General features: G+C 38.0%; 1 protein-coding gene across 1 annotated transcript; it reads right to left on the minus strand.

Moving 5' to 3' along the window:
* Positions 1-1,594: 1,594 nt before the first annotated feature.
* On the minus strand, positions 1,595-15,946 carry sptlc1 (serine palmitoyltransferase, long chain base subunit 1). The gene is made up of 15 exons (XM_042509800.1): positions 15,863-15,946; positions 12,424-12,531; positions 12,245-12,339; positions 10,387-10,480; positions 10,182-10,254; positions 9,357-9,489; positions 8,414-8,543; positions 8,125-8,214; positions 7,877-7,984; positions 7,042-7,137; positions 5,205-5,301; positions 5,028-5,082; positions 3,950-4,067; positions 3,005-3,078; positions 1,595-2,292 (listed from the first exon to the last, which is right to left on the minus strand). Exons 1-15 carry the CDS (start codon positions 15,914-15,916, stop codon positions 2,199-2,201), a joined length of 1,419 nt encoding a protein of 472 aa, XP_042365734.1. The 5' UTR covers positions 15,917-15,946; the 3' UTR covers positions 1,595-2,198.
* Between the last annotated feature and the right edge of the window lie 3,669 nt (positions 15,947-19,615).

Raw genomic sequence — 19,615 nt, forward strand, 5'->3', positions numbered from 1 at the left:
GGATCAAATTGGGCACACCTCCCCGGCTCCAGAGGGCCAGAGAAGGAGGGAAAGAGGGGGATAGCGCAGACAGGATGGAAGATGGGCCGAAAGGCCCCTGCACCACAACAGGGATCCCGCCAACTGGTCTCCACATATGGGGACGAAGGCAACAGAAGTGCCTGCGATGGCCCCAGCAGAGAGACTTTGATGTTCTCTTTAGTGATAATGATGATGATGACGATTATTAGTACAATTTAAAGTCTGAGGTGTTTTGTTTAAATTCAATCAGAAATAGGTACTACTACAGTTTCAAATAGATGTCACAATTTCACAAGTGGGCCTTAGAAGTTATCAATAAATAAGGAAAATATAGATGCATTTTCTGCTTGTTTTTTTGCTTTATTTGTCCCTAGGTAGAGTCAAGATGTGTTCAAATCCTAAAAGTAGTCATTTTATTGAATTCCTCAGGTCAGAATTAAATGGGAAAATGTGCTCATTTGTCTTTGTATGTTAATTTCGAAAGTTATGCCATTTTACATTTTTTTTTCTTATTCAGAATTGGTTTCGGGAAAGGTGTAATTAAGGGTTAAAAATAAACCCCATGGGACATTGTTTCACTTTGGGACCTAGCAGAATTTTAAAATAGACACTTCAAAGATTAAGAAAAAACAGGTGGAAAAAAAAATCCACCCTATGTGTATGGACCTATTTCTCCATCTAGATTACACAGCATCCCAACTTTTTTTGGATTTAGTAACCAAGTACAAACTCCTCCTCTGCATTTGTTACTATTTAAAAATATGTAATAATAATTTAAAAAAAATTTTTTTCCCTTGCTTTATTATTTTTTTCCTTCACATTTTCCCTTGCTTTTATAAAAATTCATTTTTTATCCTTATTTTGTCTTATTTTTACTTGTATTATCAAGTGGGTTTATTTGAAGATGCATTCTATGTATTCTATTCTGATCTTATTTTATACATTTTTTAAATAAATTTTTAGATGCAGGTTTTATTATGTCTTTTTGACTTCGACTTCTATATCTTTTGATCTTAGGCACTTGACATTTCATTGTCATTGCGTGACATTTCTTTCTTGCAAACCACGTTAGGCTGCATTTCTTGTATGAAAGGTGCTATTATTTCTTGCAATTCGTGCATTATATCAAGTCGCTCATTATTTTTTTTTCTGTTTTTGAAAACAAAAACAAAATAAAACATACCAATTTGCTCAGGTTCTAAAGGGTTAACTACTTATGAAAGGCATCTGAAATTAGCACAAGAAAAATGATGTCACGCCAGGTTTCATAGGGTTAATAAGTGAGACAAGAGTAAGGGGCAGGGGAATAGAATAGGTTAAGTCAGACCTAGTTCTATTTTTCCTTTTTTCTATTTTCTTTTTCCATAATCTGTGATCACAATATTTCAAATTCTTCTATGTAATCTGAAATGAGCACTGATATAACGAAATATGTTACTTCCTCTTTGGCTCAATAAAAATACTTGGAAGAAAATAATGTCTTAATCCGAAGCAGATGCATGGTTATTTTACAAAAAAGACACACACACACCATGAGTCATTTTAAATCAGATATATTTACATTTCATTAAAATGATCAGAACGCAATAAGCTCTAACAAAACAGAAATAATGTTGACTTTAAAAAAAGAACAAAATATGCAGGTGTAAAACTCAGTGTATTTGAGCTAAAAGAGCCAGTGACAAATAAAATCACAAGCCTCATGTAAAGTTCATGTGTGCAAGTATTAAATAAAAGCGTGAGCGCCGCGGCTCCTCTTTGGTCAGTACACCAAAACAACAAGTCATTTGGTCTGTGGAGATCACGTCTGTTCTCATTGCAGCTACTCTCTGTCTTAGTGACTTGACACCGATATCATTCACAGCAGGAAGTCAGCTGCAGTCAGTCCTGCTCAAAGTCCACTCTTACATTCAAAATAAAACATGTGGTACATGTAGCATGATGATGATGACACGTGATGAATGAGAACAAAGGCAAAAAATTTAGAGATGAACAAACACAAAGCAACAACATATAAGATGAATTTATCAGTAAAGTCCTCTTCACACGCTCAGTGTGCCAGACTCACAGTCTGTGGATCAGTGTCCCCCTCACAGTGATGTCCTACCATGTCCACTGAGTGGACTCAAAGCTCCAGAGATGTCGGCCCAGTCTCAGCTCTGACAAACAGCTCAGGGTCATTTGAGGATGGCTGCAGCTGCCTCCTGGATACAGGACACAGCCTTCTGGATGTCCTCCTCCGTCTGTTCGACGGTGACCACCACTCTGATACTGAGGACACACAGGAGGAGCAGTCACACACGAAAGCAAAGCCGAGGCTAATGACACGAATACAAATTGATCCATTTTAACATTGTGACTCTCATTTACATAGTCAAAAACCTCACTGACATTTACATGTTCTGCATTAACACAAAATCATGAAGCTCTTACAGGAGTTTAAGTCCTTTTCACATTTATTCTTTTACTGGAATATGACCACCATCTTTTCCCACACAGATATCCTCTCTATCCACTCTCCCTTTCCATTTTATACCCCGAGGCAGCTTTGGTGTGTGAAGTTCAGTGTCACAGACAGACCAGAGAACAGGTAGTCAACAGCATGGACAGAGGTCTGTGAAAACTTAACAGTGGTTACTTAATTTCTTGTTTTTTCTCTCTCTATATCTTGTACTTATTCAGTCTCTGTTTCAAACTCGGTGCAGACTAATTTGGGTCAGTGTTTGAGTGCTGCTAAGTTGGAGACGGAGGGTAATTAGTGGCCGCGCATCATTAAGGAGCTGAAAAAAGCGTGCTCATCTGGGTGTTATATTCCCATCATTGCCTATCGGAGCTGGAGGGGATAAATACACATGTCTACTGCAGAGTCATTTGACCTGAGTGTGAATGCTAATTGTACATTTTTCCATTGCATTAACAGGCCAGATGTTAAACATTTAAACATTTTGATTCACAGTATCATCCACACAGTAGAGTCTCTTACCTGGGGGAGGGGAGGAAGCGCTCCTCTTTTTCCAGGTAGCGAGCCAGGGTAAGAGCCACACGTCTCTCCAAACACTGACAGAGGAAACATGGAAACTACTGTGAGACACTTAACAGCTGTATGTGTCATTGTGTGTACATGTAATCGACAAAGATTCTATTTTAACACGAAATCATATGCAACATTTGGTCTAAAGTTGTGGGAGAACTTTGAATTAGGGTTAAAAAATGTTAAAGAGTAAAAAATAGTTCTGATTAACAGAACACGTCAATAATTCTCCTGTTGTTTGCGTCTTCATTTGTAACATTACTGGCATAAGAATGTGAAGAGCTGAAATTGATTTGAGGAGCCAGGTCACAACCAGAAGAGTTTTAACTGGATTTTTTTCTGTTCCTCAACAGTTTCTCATACGAGTGTCACTCAGTGGTTAGCTAACGCTGTCATATTATTATTTATTCTTAGTATTTAAATCCTTTACATTGTCCACATACTATCTAGTGTGGATCTGTTTAACATTGGTAAAAGCCAGCTAACACACACAAACACTGTGTGCTGCACATACAATGTTATGTTAGCTATGTCTGATAACGTTACTTATACAGTGATGAAAGTAGCGTTAAGGGATTTCAGTTTGGCATATTAAATTAGTATCAACTGACAGCTGACTTTGAATTTTTGATTGGCTTTATCCATATTACATAACATGGATCAGGAATAACCACGCCAAATCAACCCAGCTTCGGGAAACTGTGAGAAAACTAAAATGGCAATATTTCACATTTGGATTGAGGCTAATGTCTGATCCTGTTTGATGTTATTTATGATGCAGGTAAGACCCTGAATTTCATATTAAGAAAGTTATTTGGTAATTTGGGTTCCCAGAGGCTTTAAATACCATATCTGTATGTGGGTTTGATGCAATCAGCTGGAGCAGAGAGGACTTACATAATCTACGATGGCGCGGAGCAGCTGCATGTCAGCATCTCTGGAGCCTGAACTCTTGTCCAGCTGTAAGTGGAGAGCCGGGGCACACTGCACGCCGACCAGCTTCAGACCTGGAGTTCTTTCACACATCAGAGAAAACAAAAAGCACGGGATGACATAACAGTGACATATGTTGGAAAGCAAGACTCAACCTCTGAAGATCATTATAAACTGCAGTGTCTCCTTATCCCTGCTGACCCCCTCTGCTGGTCTGGACCGTGTTCACCCTGATCCTCAGGCTGCTGCCAGCTGCTCTCATTTTCTCCTGCCAGCAATAAGCTTCACTCCTTTCTCCTGTTCACTTCTTCTTAGACACAAATGAATTTTTGATCAAAGCAGAGACTTTGTATCAGTATGATGGATAAATGCAGTTCTCTGCAGCTGAACTCAGACTGCTGATTGAGGAGAAAGTACTTTTGGAACTAGAATAGTGTCTTCAACCCTGCAGAGAGGAATTTTCTAACTTTTATCAGCTCAAATAAGCTCCAGATACAAATAATTATCTGGCCTATTTAATAATTAGTGTCTTCTTCAGTTCAGAGGAGCTGCTGAGTTCTTAACAGACAGGATCAATGAGTGGGAGGCCGCTGAGGGGAACAAAGGGAAAATCACTTTAACCGGTTGCTGGTCTTTTGTCTTGTGCTGATGTGCAGGACAGAGTGCTGCTCTAATTGAACTTTATACAGGATCTTTTAATTAGTTGTCATTTTAATTAAAATGAATTAAACGAATGCATTTTGCAGATTTTGCACCAGCTTTTCCAAGACATTAAATTTCACACAGTTTCCTGCAGTGCTGAGAAATCAGGTGTTGTGGCTGCTTGTATGAATTTCCATTTTTCTCTCCACATATTTTGCACCTCAGGACAGTTGAGCCACTTTTCTCAGCGTCCTTTTTTGTTGTAAAAAAAAAAAAAGAATCTCTTGTTTGTTGTTGTTTGTTGCAACAGTTAAAATGAAACCACGCAGGCATAGAGGTTTTACTCAGCCCACAGTGACATAGTCATAAAAAATAAACCCACTTGTGCAGGTGAACTTACCCATGTAAAGCCTTGTAAACACGTCTGCACTTTTCCCTCAGGACAGTGAAAATATCTGCAACATAGATGAAGGGAAACGGATGGGTGGGCACAGCCCTCTCTCTAATAACAGCTTGTCTAAAATAAAGACCATTCTGCAGCTGAGGTAAATACAGCAGCTCCACACAGTGCCAGTACCTGGATCCTCCTCCATGATGTTGAGGGCCTCGATGGCAGCAGCAGCCAGCATGGGAGGCAGCGAGGCAGAGAAACAGTAGCCCTGACCCGACAGACGCTGCAGAACACAACAACAGACTCATTGCACTTTGGACTCAACAACAGTGGGCATCATCTGGATGAGTATCATAAGAGCAAAGTAAAAACCAAATGGAACTAAATCAAAAGTAGAAAATTCAAAATAACAGACTGCATTTAACCCCCAGGGCCTGCATATATTACAAACTCTCATATCGCTCTGTGCACAAAATACACTTTTTAAAAGCAAGCTTTAAAACATATTCAACATAACTATGATTTTATACTTTCATTGAGTTATTTTCTTTAACCAACATCAGTCCTAATCATAAATATCAAATATTTATTGATTGGCAGGATTTTTACCCTTTAAATGCCAGGTTTTTGTCACGATGCCACAACGTTTTTAGATAGACGTTTTAGATTCCAAGGCAAAACCCCAGAATGACACCCAGAAATAATATGTTTTTATGCTTTGATGACAAGAACTGTTGTCATGATCAAATATTGCAGTTTGAATGGGTTTCAATGGAGCATTTTTTGACCTTAACAGTCTGAATGTAACAATTTAGTTTCTACAGTGGAAATTCCAGTCTAAAATATCACAAAATGAAGAGTGAACAGCATGTAAAATACAACAAACAGTCCCAAAGGGTTCATTTCACCCATGTAAAGTTAATATTTAGTAGAAGCATGAGTTCCAGTCAATGGGGACTCGTCTTTATCAGCTTTTCATGGGTCCAGTTTCACAGAGAGTCTCAGTGGACAGTTGCTGTGAACCAGGATGCTAACACTGCTGTTTTGAAGACATTCCTGTGTAGCTATGGCTTTACAAGTGTCTGCTGGAAACTGTTGACACCTCATTAAATGTGGTTTGGGATACTCCACTCCCTCAATAAGAACAGTTTACTGCTGGACCTTATAAAAAGCAAAAAACAAAAATCAAGATGCCATCCAAGGAAAATATGAGGAAGTGACACTTCCTCATATTCGTAATGGACCTACACAAAATAGACAAACTTGGTAAAATGAAATGAAAAAACCCCCACCAACAACAAGACTATTTAAAAAACAAACTAAAAAGTAGTGTGTGCATATGTATTCAAATCCCCTTTGCTATGAAGCCCCTCAATAAGACCTGTTACCACCAATTACTTTAAAAATTCACATAATTTGTAAATAAAGTTCACCTTTGTTATGGTTATCTTTGGTCTCTCAAGGAGGGTTTCCATTACAGATTTGCACAAAACCTGAGCAATATGACTGTGTTTCCACTGAGTGATGTTCTGTGACTTCTCCTCTGATAACATTCCAAAAATCATGGTGATGGATGTTCAAAACATTAGCAGCTTTATTTCTACTGCAGCCACCACACTAGCCGTCATTATTTTCAATCCAAGGTCACGTAGGCGTGTTATAGAGCCATAATGGAAAAATAAGCCCCTTATACATGGATGGGAGCATCCACGTATGAGGTTTTTCTCGGTGGTGATAGTCCACAATTTCATAGAGGAATTGTGGATTCAAAACTTCCGGATGATCTGCTCAACTTTTGAAGAGTTATGTGATGCAATAACACCTCTTGTAGTTTTTTATTCATGTTTTTTAGAATACCATGTGGCAAAAAAGTGTGAAAAAGTATTTCAATTGCAGTTTTGCCAATTGTGGCTTTTTCAAATCGCCTGAAATGCCTCTGCATGTGAACGTAGAAACTTTTTGCAATAAATGGGCAATTTGAGGGTTAATGGAAACCCGCCTAGTGATATCTTGATGTATTTACCTGGTGGTCGATGACGAAGGAGCGTCCACAGCAGAAGCCTCCAATGGAAGCCACAGCGTTCTCCATGTTGGCACTGATCAGATCAATGTCATCTATCTGCATGAGGAAATGGTACCAAACGTTATTATTACACATGACAACCACATACACAAAGTGTGTGTCTATAAGTCAATTTAAGTCTAGTTTCAATTTAAGTTTTATTTATAAAGCCCATTATCACAAATCACAAATTGCCTCAGCGGACCTTACAGCAGATGACATCCATCTGTTCTTTGACCCTCACATCAACTAAGGAAAAACTCCTTAGTAACTAATAATCCTCTCTTAGAATAAATCATTAACAGAGGCAATCAATTCACTAATTTTATGTGCACACACATGCTGACGCACACCAGAGGAAGGCAGGCAGGTGGAGGTGTGCATCTATTCATGGATGAGAGGCTCGTGATCATGATAGTGAGCAAGCATTAGATGCACACTTCCTTCTGTGCAGTCACACAGTTGGCAGGTGTTGTTCGGTGGAAAGAAAACTGTTCCTAAATTAAACTGTTCACAGCAAGCTCTGTGGATTATCTTGAGTTACCAGGTCATGATTCATGGAAAGAGACATTGCTGTTGAGTTTTTCAAATGTATTTTGTGGCACTTTGATCACCACAAGCTGAGTGCCATCTAGTTCCAATATGGTGGAACGAAGGCAGACATCTCTACAGCTAATATCTCTTACACTTAGCAACAAAACAATTTTGATTGACAAATAGCAGCAAAGGAGGGGGAGGGAAAATATGTTTTTTGGATTTTCGGGTGAATTGTCCCTTTACAGTTGAGTGTACTCACATTGACCCCAAAGTGTTCTGTGACTCCTCGGCCGTGTTCTCCCAACACGCCAAAAGACATGCTCTCCTCCAGAAAGATCCGCACCTTGTACTTGTACTTCAGCTTCACCTGGAGGTCACACAGACACAGTAAATGAGCAGCGGAGCAGAGACATCTTAACACTTGCACTTACTGAGGGATAATAAGCCTGCTGAGTTGATTTTAGAGTATAATTAGCAGCCCTTGAGATTGATTTGTTTTCTATTTACCAGTTCAGGAAGAGGACATATGTCTGCAGTGTTAATGTACAGCCCCTCCACCACTATGAACTTCCGGGTCACTCGAGCCTTACGAGGATTCTGCAACACAAACAAAGTATGTTAGTATGCAGACTTTGACAAGAACAACAGTGAGACATATGACTTCCATTAAACATCTGGATGATGACAATACTATTAGCAGTTCAAACTCTCTGGGTTAAGCTGATGATAGCACAAAGCACAGTGTTACAGCCACGCACAATGATTCTCTCCCCAGAGTAAACAACGCTGCACTCACCTTCTGGTCCTCCAGCTCCTGCTCCTTCAGCAGCCTCTCCAGATCCTCCATGTCATTGTGTTTGAAATATTTGATGAAGCTGCGGGATGCCTGAAGACCCTTCTGGATGGAAAAGCAGGCGGCTTCATCCCTGAACACACAATCATATACAGAGCTAAAGATCATCTACTATATAATAATATCCAAAAGTTATTTCAAATGAGAGACAGTTTACATGATTTGAGAGGAATTTGTGTGTTCAAGTGAGCACTAATGCAAACTATCATTGCATTACAGTCACAGGGGTTAAATTATAGAACAGCTGAAAATGTGGAGAACATTTAATGAATTTAAGTATGTCGTTAAAAATAATATATTGAAGGGATATGAGCTGGTAGAACAGAGAATAAGATATGATACAAGACAGGTAGGCAGCTTCTGATAGTGTGACTGTATTCTCTACTGATGTGTTTCTTTGTTCTGGTGTGTGGGTGTGTGTGTTTGTCTATACAAATTGATCTGTCCTTGTTTTTGTTCATTCCTGTTTGACTAGATCGAGGTGTGTATGGTGAATATTGGGACATAAATTGAAAATATCCATGTTTAAAATGTACTTTTTTTTAATATAAAATTGAAGAAAGGGGGTAGGATTTAAAAAGTATTCACTTCCTCCTACTCCTCTTCGGACATGAAATACTTGTTTGTTACTGAATATGTCTGATTCAGTAACAAACATAAGTATTCATTCTGGTTTTGTTTTTCTTTCTATTTTATTTGGTATATTCAAAATAAAGTTCTTACTAACTAACTAACTAGATGCACAACCATTACAGTGAGCAGTCAGCTCCCTCCATACAAAAGACAAAAAAAGAGAGACACATGTATCGTGTGGGTGTTATGTAAGTCTAATCACAGAATCCAGGTTTAATATCGTTCTGTACCTGTTAACAGAAACAGAACTTACACAAAGATGATGTCCCCTCTCTTGGAGTAGGCAGGGATGGCACTGGCAATGGTTGCAAAGCCGTAGGAATAGATGATGGCCTCTTCTGTTTTCATGAATTTGGCCAGGCGACTCTCCAGCTCCAGGTGAACATCTGGGGAGAGGAACAGGAAAGTAGATTAAACTAATAAGCTATAGATTAATACAGCATGTAGATAATAATTGGGGAATTATTGACGCGTTCTTCATTGGTATAGAATAGCAAATAAACCTAGGGGAAGCACTGTATGACATCACCGTTCTCAAAGGATCCGTGCATTACCAGTTTACGCGCCGACAGAAGGGGTGGCGTTTTCAAAATAAAATTTTAAAAAGTTCAACATTTCATGCAAGAACCATTGTCATGTAAACAGCCCCTAAATCTTCTCTGTGTACGTAATTGTGGAGCTGAAAAGTTGTTTTGGATATGCTGATAGAAACCAAGGACACAGTCCTAACTGGAAGTCTGTGTACATGAAAAAAGCTCTGTCTGAAAGTTTTATAGAGATTGGAATGTGAACTACAGGTCAGATTTCTGAAGGCTTCCCTCTGATAATCTCATGATGGATTTATATATTCATTATTTTTTAAATTCTGCTTTGGAATGTGTTTGCATGACTAAAAGGTGCTGAGGCCCTTTCGGTCACTGTCAGTGCTGGTGGCTGCCAGCAGCTGGTTCCACTTCAGCTCTATCAGGCTCCACCCCTTTCCATCACATCCAGACATACTGCATGAACACATACTTAACAGCCTCTGGCTTTCTGTACACGTTGGCAAAAGATGAAAAGCACAGAAGTTTTCACTCACCAAAAGTCCCATAGAAGCCCCTCGGACCACATGTGCCCACACCGTATTTCTTGAGTGATGCCAAAGCTTTTTGCTGTAATGAGGAGAAGAGAAATCATTGACTCCAAGTTTTAAACACACTGCTGCTCACTGGCAACATGCCAGAGTGAAGGAAACATTTTCAGAAAGACTGCAGGTAGTGCTGGCTTAAACAATAAATACCAACCTTAACCCGCTCATTGTCCAGGAGACCCAGGAAGTTGAATGATGCAAAGTTAATGCACTCTTTTCCATTGATAATGATTTTGTGGCTGGGAGGCCTGGAAGGGAAAACAGCTCACTGTAACACATTGGAACAGTGTACATAGCTCAGAGCACCAAAAAGGTACGAGCTACTCTGTGAGGACCATAACAGTGTTTTTAGTCCAAATCCATCCTCTGATTTCCCACCACAGTGCTGTGAGCCATCTACAGTCCACTGTCCCTCAGTCCCAAGCAGCCACTTGTTCTCCATCAGGTTCACCAGCACATAAGCTTCAACTAGCAGACACGTTTAACTTTCTTAAATGGGTAATTCACTTCAGTGAGAAACGTGTCTGCTTTTATTGATGTCAAACAATCCTTTTTCCTTCAAAATTTGCATTTATATGGAGAGTTTTTAAATATGCAAAAACTCTCTCAAATTAGGCCATTACCAGAAGAGAAGGGAGTGCACAGAGAATGACTTTCAGAAGCCACAAATGAGTTAGCATGTTAGCATGTTAGCACTCTTGATTCCCTCGTCTCAAAGGGAATGTGTTTTTGGTTAGATGTCTGATATAAGGTCTGTGGTAATCATAAGCTGAAGAGACACTCCCATGTGGTTCTACAACATAAAATATCTAATAGTAATAATAACAACTTTTATTTATATAGCACCTTTAAAAACTGTTTACAACATGCTTTGTCAAACATAACAAAGCAGAGGCAATAAACTCCTGAGGCAAGTTGCTAAATCAGACTACGGAACATCATCAAGCCGAACCATGCCCAACTCAGCTTTACAGCCCCGCTGTGACTTTGAAGTCATGTGACTGTAGTGTAGCGCATTTTTAGCCTGATGTTAGCTTTTACTTCTGCCAATTGCATTTAGGCTTCGAAAATCCTGAAAGCGGTGTTCATTTGTGAAGATGATCTTACTAAAAGCGTGTAAGTATCATGAATGTTTGTCTGCCTCAGAGCTTATTCTCTGCAATAATATAAAGTCTAATGGAAAAATCCAATAGGCTTTTCTGACAATGAAACCTGGGCGTGCTAACTTCTGCATCATCCTACAGAGAAACATCATCCCTGCAGAGCTCTATGCCTTTCTGTTTTCTCTAATGTGTCATGTTCAACATCACAAACACACTGAAAAACAGTTAAACAATAGAAAGCAGCATGGAGGCCAGGAGAAATGTTACAGTAGTTACTTATTTCTTATATCTGTTGCATATTCAGTCTATCTTTCAAACTTTGTGCCAACTTGTACAGGTCCTGATACTGCTTTATTGTGTGTCATGACCTGTTGAAGGTGCTGTATACTACACTGGAAATGCTTTATGTTATCAGGGGGTGTATGTCATATTTAACACCCACTGCATTATTTTTATGGAGTTACTCTGGAGTTATGGTGGGCACTTATTAATCTGCTCCTGTTGAGCTTGAATGTGCACAGGTGCGAATCACACTGTATCACACTGTATATAGATAATGTCAACTGCTGCATGTTTCTGTGTCATATTGTTTGTGCTTTATGCATTTTTGTTATGTTTGGACACTTGCTGCAACACTAACTGTCCTCAGGGACAAATACTGAATTGAACTGTACTGAACTGAACTGAAATGAACTGAACTGAACTGAACTGAATTGAATTTGTGGCTTAAATGGAAAAGAGTTACAGAAGTCACCACTGGTCGGAGCTAGATCGTAACTCTACATCTGCGCAACTCTCATGAGCCACTTCCAAACATTCATGGTTTGGGTAGAATGATCGATGACGAGTGACAGAGAGAGAGGAGGGGAGGGGGAGAGCGAAACAGGGGGGTGGTTATGTGTGTTTTACCCTGTGACAACATCATAATTGAGGGAAGGATGATCTTTGGAGACAGGAGGGACGAGAGGCTCTGGCTGCCACTCCTCAATCAGGTCCTCCTTTTCCTGTAACAAGGAGCCACATGGCAGAAAGTCTGGTGACGCAGACACACAAACATATATTTGTTGTTCTCTCTGCGCTTTGTTTACCTTCTCTGTCAGTTTGTAGGTCTCATGCAGCTTGTAGGTCTTAGAGAACAGCAGTCTGATGATCCACAGGATGAGGATCCCCTCCAGAATCAAGTGGTAGGCAGGAGCCTGAGGAGAACAGGGACAGAGGATTATCTTGGTGTCACACTGCTGAATGGTTGTGGACTATGTAACTAAAAAAGAAACTCCATGTCTAAAAATAAAATCCAATCTTTGTCTGATAACCTATGTCTAATAAAGTATCATGCTGACCAAACCACCTTAGGAGATTCACTTTGACTTTTTGCCCCTGTTGTCTTTTTGGACAATATTATTACAGGACATAGAGAATAATCATTTACTAATGTTAGCTAACAATTCAGACATAACATTAAATAATTGCATTACACACTGAACTTAACTATTCATGGGGAAATGTGCTGAATCAGTGCCTTTTCTGTCCCAAGGACATCACATGCATCAATAAAAGAATCAGCATAATACATTATTTGATCAAGCAGTGTCCTTCACTTTGGGCTTATAACAATTTGAAGATACATCATGTAAAACCTTTACATGACTAGCTAGTCAACTCAAGTCAATTTGACATATAAAGCCCAGTATCACAAATCACAATTAGCCTCAGAGGGCTTTACAGCGTATGACATCCCTTTGTCCTAGGCCCATCACAGCAACTGAGGAAAAAATTCCCCCCAAAAGACCCTTTAACCTTTGAAAGTTGGTTTGATTTCTTTCAAAAACATGGAGAAAAGGCAACGAGCAACCCAGGACACAAAGACATGACTCAAAAAATAAGCAAGAAATAAATACCTTACAAGAAAACAAGCTGTAAATGAGCAAAGCAAACAAAAAAATGACCCAAAAAAGTGCTGAAAATTTGAAAATGTATATGCATCATTTTTTTCTTCTGTAACCTAATTTTAAATATGTTATTATAACATTTTTAAGTATCATTTTTTGGACAATTCTTTCCTTCTTTACTATTTATTCTTTTTTTAATCCACTATCCTTTGTAAAAACACATTTTTAAATCATTTTTGCCACCTTTTACTAACTTCTCACAACTTGTGGGACATTTCTGGCCAAGTGGCTAATGGCTATTTTTTTGTTTAAAGAAAATCAAACAATTATATTACAGTAGTAGATGACTAAATGATACAGAGGAAAGAGAGAGAGCCTAGAACACTGAACAAAAGTATCAAGATGTAACATATAGAAGCAAACATTGTATAGAGTCCTTATCCTTATCTCTATTTAAATGTTTTATCTTCTTCTATCTTAAGCATATTATACATTCTAATATTTTACATACTTACATACTTGTGAAATTGAAGCATAATGCGCATATTTGTATTTGATTTTTTAAAGCTTATATCTTATTTTCAGTCTTATTTCTACTCTGTATAATTATCTATGCTTTACACTAGGGCTAGGCAATATGGGCAGAAAATCATATTGCAATATCTCTAGGCTCTATCTTGATACACAATATATGATTCGACTTTTTTTTTTTTTTACATTTCATTCATCTTTACATTTAATTTCATGATGTTAGAACTGGGAAATAGAATCAAACATTACCAATTTTTCTTACCAAATTCCCTCTTTGATGTGGCAGCATTGTAGGAATTGGTACTTTGAAAAAATATTAATGCAATTACATTTTGATTAATAATCATTAGTAATGCAGATATAATGACTAAGTGGTAAAGACAAGTATTGAAACAAGTATAACTGTCTACTAAGTTGAGAGATGTACATCACTTTACAGTAATGCAACCTTTGCAATCAGGAGAAAACACCATTTATTCCATATCACATATGACAACATCCAATATCTAAGACGACATATAGTCTCATATCTCAATAGGATGTAATATCTCTGTATTGCCCACCCCTACTTTACATATTTGTATCGGACCCTGTTTCCAATTTAGACATAAAATGCATTCTCATCATTGGAAATTCATCACAATATGTTAATAAAATACACATTGAAGTCGTGTCCCACTGTTTTGGTTCAGTCCTGTGATCCTGACACATTTCCACCTCATACTCAAGTCACAGGAAGTAGAATCATGGGCATTCCCGCGGCGCTATGAGGAGACCTGAAAAGTTGCTTCTCTCACTTAATTCTCTGCAGTTTTGATCATTTTGTAAATATGACTGAGAATGTCTATCTCAATGTACAGTCCTGTTATCTCAACTATTATTTGACTATCTTGCTCAAAGATACTTTTGATAAACCACCTGAAGGTGCTACCCAGCTAGGAGGGAACATTCCTACAACATTGGCTAATGTTAGCTACAAGTTGCAATAATGTTTTAAAGAAAACATTTTCATCTAATGTTCACACAACATTTTATGGATGTTTATCATTATTAAATTTGATCATTTATCTAATAATATTTCACCTGATTAAACGTATTGTTATAACTGCAACATTCTGAGGATGTTTTGATGATGTTGAGAGGTGACCGATCAGAGAATGTTCTTTTTATAAAAACGTTCCCATATTACATGTGGACAAAGGAAGAACATTTTCAAAGCAATATCAGAGCATGTCACTGAGAACTGAGATAAGAGATTTTTTTTAATGAAAATGTAATATATGCTTTTTGTATGTTAACAAAAAAGAAAAAAGAAAGATTTTAAAAATCTTTTATGTTAAGTTCCCTATCGTTAGAAGAAAGTTGGGGAACTACAAGACAACTTGCCTCTAAAAACATTACTAAAACATTGCATTTTACCATTCTCAGAACGGTTTTAAAACCAAAAATTGCTAGCTAGGTATGTGTTGTCGTGCTATTAGCACTGATGTCATGTAACTTCATGTTATATATTTGCTAACGCTAGGCTAAAAACGGAGTCCTGTTCCTTTTTAACAGTCTTTTGTTGAGAAACTCACTGGAAAAAGAGTAAAATGGCCTGAGATTGACCATTGCATATTTTGAGTAATAAAACGTGTGTGTTATTAGATACAGTAAGGGAAAAAATAAAAACACTTAGTTAAATTTGGTAAAGTTACAATATGCCACTGGCGCCGAGTCGGCAGAATGTCCCTCAGCTCGGCTTCAAGGCAAAACTCGTACTCGTCCGTTTTAGTGATATTTTCTACTTTAGTGGCTAGCAAGAGACGAAGCCGAGTGTTTCCCTGTTAGTTAGCCTCATCACAGAGACAGACTGGAGTTTTAGAGCACAGCAGCAGCTCAGACAACAGGAGCCATAAACTGAACATGGCAGGAGCACTCAGCAGACGATTGGCTGCCGGTGAGAGGCAGCCGCCTTCCCTTGAGCCCCGAACACTTCCTGACTCACAAGTTTAACGTAAACAGCCTCAGACAACATTAAAAACATCGGCGAGCAGCTAAACACACGAGGATTCTACCTCTAAAGGCCACATTCTACCAGACATAGTAGTAGGAAGGAGAAACTTGCCTCATAAAATGCTTGCACCATTTCCACCAACACCCACTGCTGCCCCGACGCCATGTTTATCTTCCTACTGCAACGTCATCGGTGTTGCGTTCAGGTTCCACCAAAAAAATAATAAAGCTGAGAGTCCATCCAAAACATACAATCCACCCCCACCCCGAGCTTCCACCCTTTAAATACTACCACCCGTTTTTCAACTGTTTATTTACAATGAAAAAATAAAGAAGACAACTTCATGGAGTAAAGAAAAAATGGACCTGTTAGTAAAAATACAAGTGAAGAAAAAGAATATAGAAGATCTAGTTAGCTTGATAAATTCTAATATAAATCAATGTACTTACCTACAATTTACACGAAAATATTAAAAATAAACCTATAAATATATCTATTTTAGTTAAAATGATGAACAACTACACAAAATAGTCAATATCTGTTTTTGTTTTAATTTTTAAGAAAAATCAATTTGCACTTTGACATTATAATAACAACTTATGTTTCGGTATTTTCTGATCATTAGACCTTATGTCAGAGATACTTGCCCGGGGCCACTTTTCACATAATGACAGGAGGCCAGAGGCCAGTTAACAAACAAACACTACAAGTAAATATATGAAGTGTTTCCAGTCACAGCAGCCCTGCACTGCTCAGTGTATGCAGGGGTGTTTCTAGGATTTAAGGACATTTGGGGCTTAGCTTGAATCTCTATTGGTTCAACTGGTTGGTTCTGTGGGGTCATGTCTTGTTAAATAACTCATTGCCTTCTTCCCATGCTCCCATGCCAATTAGCTCAGGTTTCAGGTTTCAACAGTTAAGAAAAACTGAGGTCATGGGTCCCTCCACCCCCAAATGAGCCCTACAGACACACACGTCTGTTTATTTTTTTTACACTGCATTCAGGCATCTTCCATAAAAATTTCTTTCAAAATTTGGGGAAAAAGCAATCAGCAAAATGAGAAGAAATGTCTCGCAAAATGCAAGAAATTTTTTTTAACTTATTTTTCTTTTCCATTTTTTGCTATTTTTCCGGTAATTTTCTTGTAATTTTAAAAAAAAAAACCCACTTTTTTTTTTCTATTTTTTTAATCCATTTCTTCTATACTTGCTCATTGTTTCCTTCCCATGTTTTTGAAAAAAATCAAGCCAGTTTGCTTCAGTTTCACAGGGTTAGGTTAGGTTAAAAACTTCTTTCACTATTACTCTGAAATTGTGAACAATGTTCTTTTACTCAAGCATGCAGATTTATCCAACAGTGTAGTTACTGCAGTTCAGCTTCTTGCATAGAATGAAAACAAAGACAGACAACTTATGAAAGCACGGACCAAATATCTGGCTTTAAACATTTATTATAAATAATTAGTTGTTATTGCTGGCAGACTTTAAAGCCATTATGCTTACAGAAGTGCATTGCATTTACCAAAAGAACAAAACCTGCCTTCTTATTATAGCTCAGTATCTCTTAATACTGAGAAAAATCTTATTATTTCAATAGCTGGATGTCAGATTTATGAGGGAAGGATCTCGTAATTATAAGATTGTTTTCTCATTATCATGAAAGAGCACCATTTTTTTCTGCAATGAACTTCTGTACAAAAGTAACACAGAACATGTTGATGAATTCTAGTGAATCTCTTTTCTTTAATAATATTTTAACATAAGTCTGGTACTGCACAGAAAAATGTTTAGATGGCACAGTTAACAATATATTAAGCTATATATTTGAGCTTAATTCACCAACAATCACTTAACCCTTTGAAACCTGAGCTGACCTTAGTTTCATGATGCTGCATTCAGATACCTTAAAGTATTTAAACCTCTAAAGGAGAGCAGATTTGATTTCTTTCTTTTAGAAACATGTGGGAAAAGGGAATAAGCAAAATGGGAAGAAATGTCTTGCAAAAATGCAAGAATACGTAAAAATAAATAAATAAATAAATAAAAAGAGAGGGAGGGGGAATTATTAGAAAATTATTAAAAAGCTAGGCGAAAATGTCCAGAGAACTATAGTTTTAATTATTATGACTAGTTATGTTACAGAAAGAATACTGATTTTTAAATTGATTATTAATATTGTTTTCCAGGTCATTTCCGTGTCTGTTTTAATTTAACGTTTTTTTGTTTTGTTTTTCAGGTAACTTTTTAAGTTCTTGCTATTTTTTGGGTCATTTCTTATAAAGTTGCTCATTGCCTTTTTCCATGTTTTTGAAGGAAATCAAGCTATTTTTCTCAGGTGTCAAAGGGTTAAAGGAGAGCCTGATGATCACACTTCACTTACATTTTTCACTTCTTTATTGTTCTTATGGTATTGCTGAGTAACAGGAGTGTACATCCACTGAGGTCTGAAAGCAGCTGCTGCGCTCAGGACAAAAAATGTTTGCTCAGTTTCTTATTATAATAAATGTCACAACAAGAAGGTTTCTGTACATTTGGTATGTTAATAGATTATTCTTTTTCATTCAATAATTAAAAGGCAGTGGGCACCATATCAGACGAAGCAAATACTACAATGCACTGGGTGATTAAATGTGTCCTGAGGCAGAAGTGTAAACGTCATAATAACTACGGCAGTTAGACAAAGACAATCCAATAAGTAGTTACAGTCCAGGAGAAGCCATGACGTAACGGCCTGACAATGTCCTTTGGAAGATTACAGTGTAAAACTGAGTGACACACATAAACAGAGACTGCACTGTACCATCAGAGTACCTGGACCTGCTCTAACTCTCTGCTCCACCTCCAGACCACGTCCACTCAGACATTTAGATACCATGACGCTCTGTATCGACAGTCAGCCAATCTAAATGTAGCTGCTGTCCTGACTGAAGAATCAATATGTTGTCTGACTGCGCCTGTGACTTTAATGACATCGAGCCAATCCTAGTTTCCACACTAATGGACTCTCAGACCCTGCATGAGGGTTTAGGACTGTCCCACTGTCAAATCCTCAAGTGCATGCCTGCTCTCCTGCAGATGCTTGGGGCCTTTTATGCACATTTTGCTGCATTTCTGCAGACTGTGCTTGAGGGATATACCCACAGTTCATAGCGTTTTGACAGAAAACACAGGGTTACCAAACCCTGAAGTTAAAAAAAAAAAGTAAACAAGGCGGACAGGGTTTGAACAGGTGTTCAACCTGGCATATTAAATTGCACAGAAACACAATATTAAGGATTTAAGATAAAAAAAACAACATTAAAATCAGAGGAATGCAAACACAAGCTATATATTACACACCTGGTGTATTCATCAACCATTTTTTTATTTTGCTGAATTATACTGTTTTAATAAAAACATGTAAATCGATCATTTCATAATGATCTATTTACTCTGAAAGACAAGAGCCTGGAAGATGCTCAAATCAGGGACCAACCTGTAAAGTGTCTTGAAGAAGGTGAAAAAACATCAAATAAAAAGCCCAGCTGTACCATAAGGGGGGATATTAGGATTGGACCCTCCTGTCCCACTCGATTCTTTTCCAACAATGGCATTAGAAGAGCTGTGTCCAACCATTTCCAACTCTTCAACTCCAAGAACAAGCGTTTGAACAACTGAATGCCTTCGAGGTGAGGCTCTGTTTGTAACATTAAAGGTATCTCACACAGATACTTTTGCCTGTAGGGTGATCAGACCACACCTCATAAAAACTGCTACGTTTTCAAGCATTTTAAGACTGCACTTTGGCTTGGAGGCAGCTGTGCTGCAGATTCTGGCCAACACGGAAGACAAATTTGTGCACTCTTTTTTCTTAATTAAAAAAAA

The sequence above is a fragment of the Plectropomus leopardus genome, chromosome 20, assembly GCF_008729295.1.
Source record: "Plectropomus leopardus isolate mb chromosome 20, YSFRI_Pleo_2.0, whole genome shotgun sequence".
Classification (NCBI taxonomy): Eukaryota; Metazoa; Chordata; class Actinopteri; order Perciformes; family Serranidae; genus Plectropomus; species Plectropomus leopardus.

Excerpts from the sequence above, each read along its gene's own strand:
- sptlc1 (XM_042509800.1), bottom strand. The coding sequence starts at position 15,916 with ATGGCGTCGGGGCAGCAGTGGGTGTTGGTGGAAATGGTGCAAGCATTT. Across the intron at positions 8,215-8,413 it reads AGGAGCTGGAGGACCAGAAG|AATCCTCGTAAGGCTCGAGT; the intron begins GTGAGTGCAGCG and ends TTTGTGTTGCAG. Across the intron at positions 2,293-3,004 it reads CGCTTCCTCCCCTCCCCCAG|TATCAGAGTGGTGGTCACCG; the intron begins GTAAGAGACTCT and ends GTGTGTCCTCAG.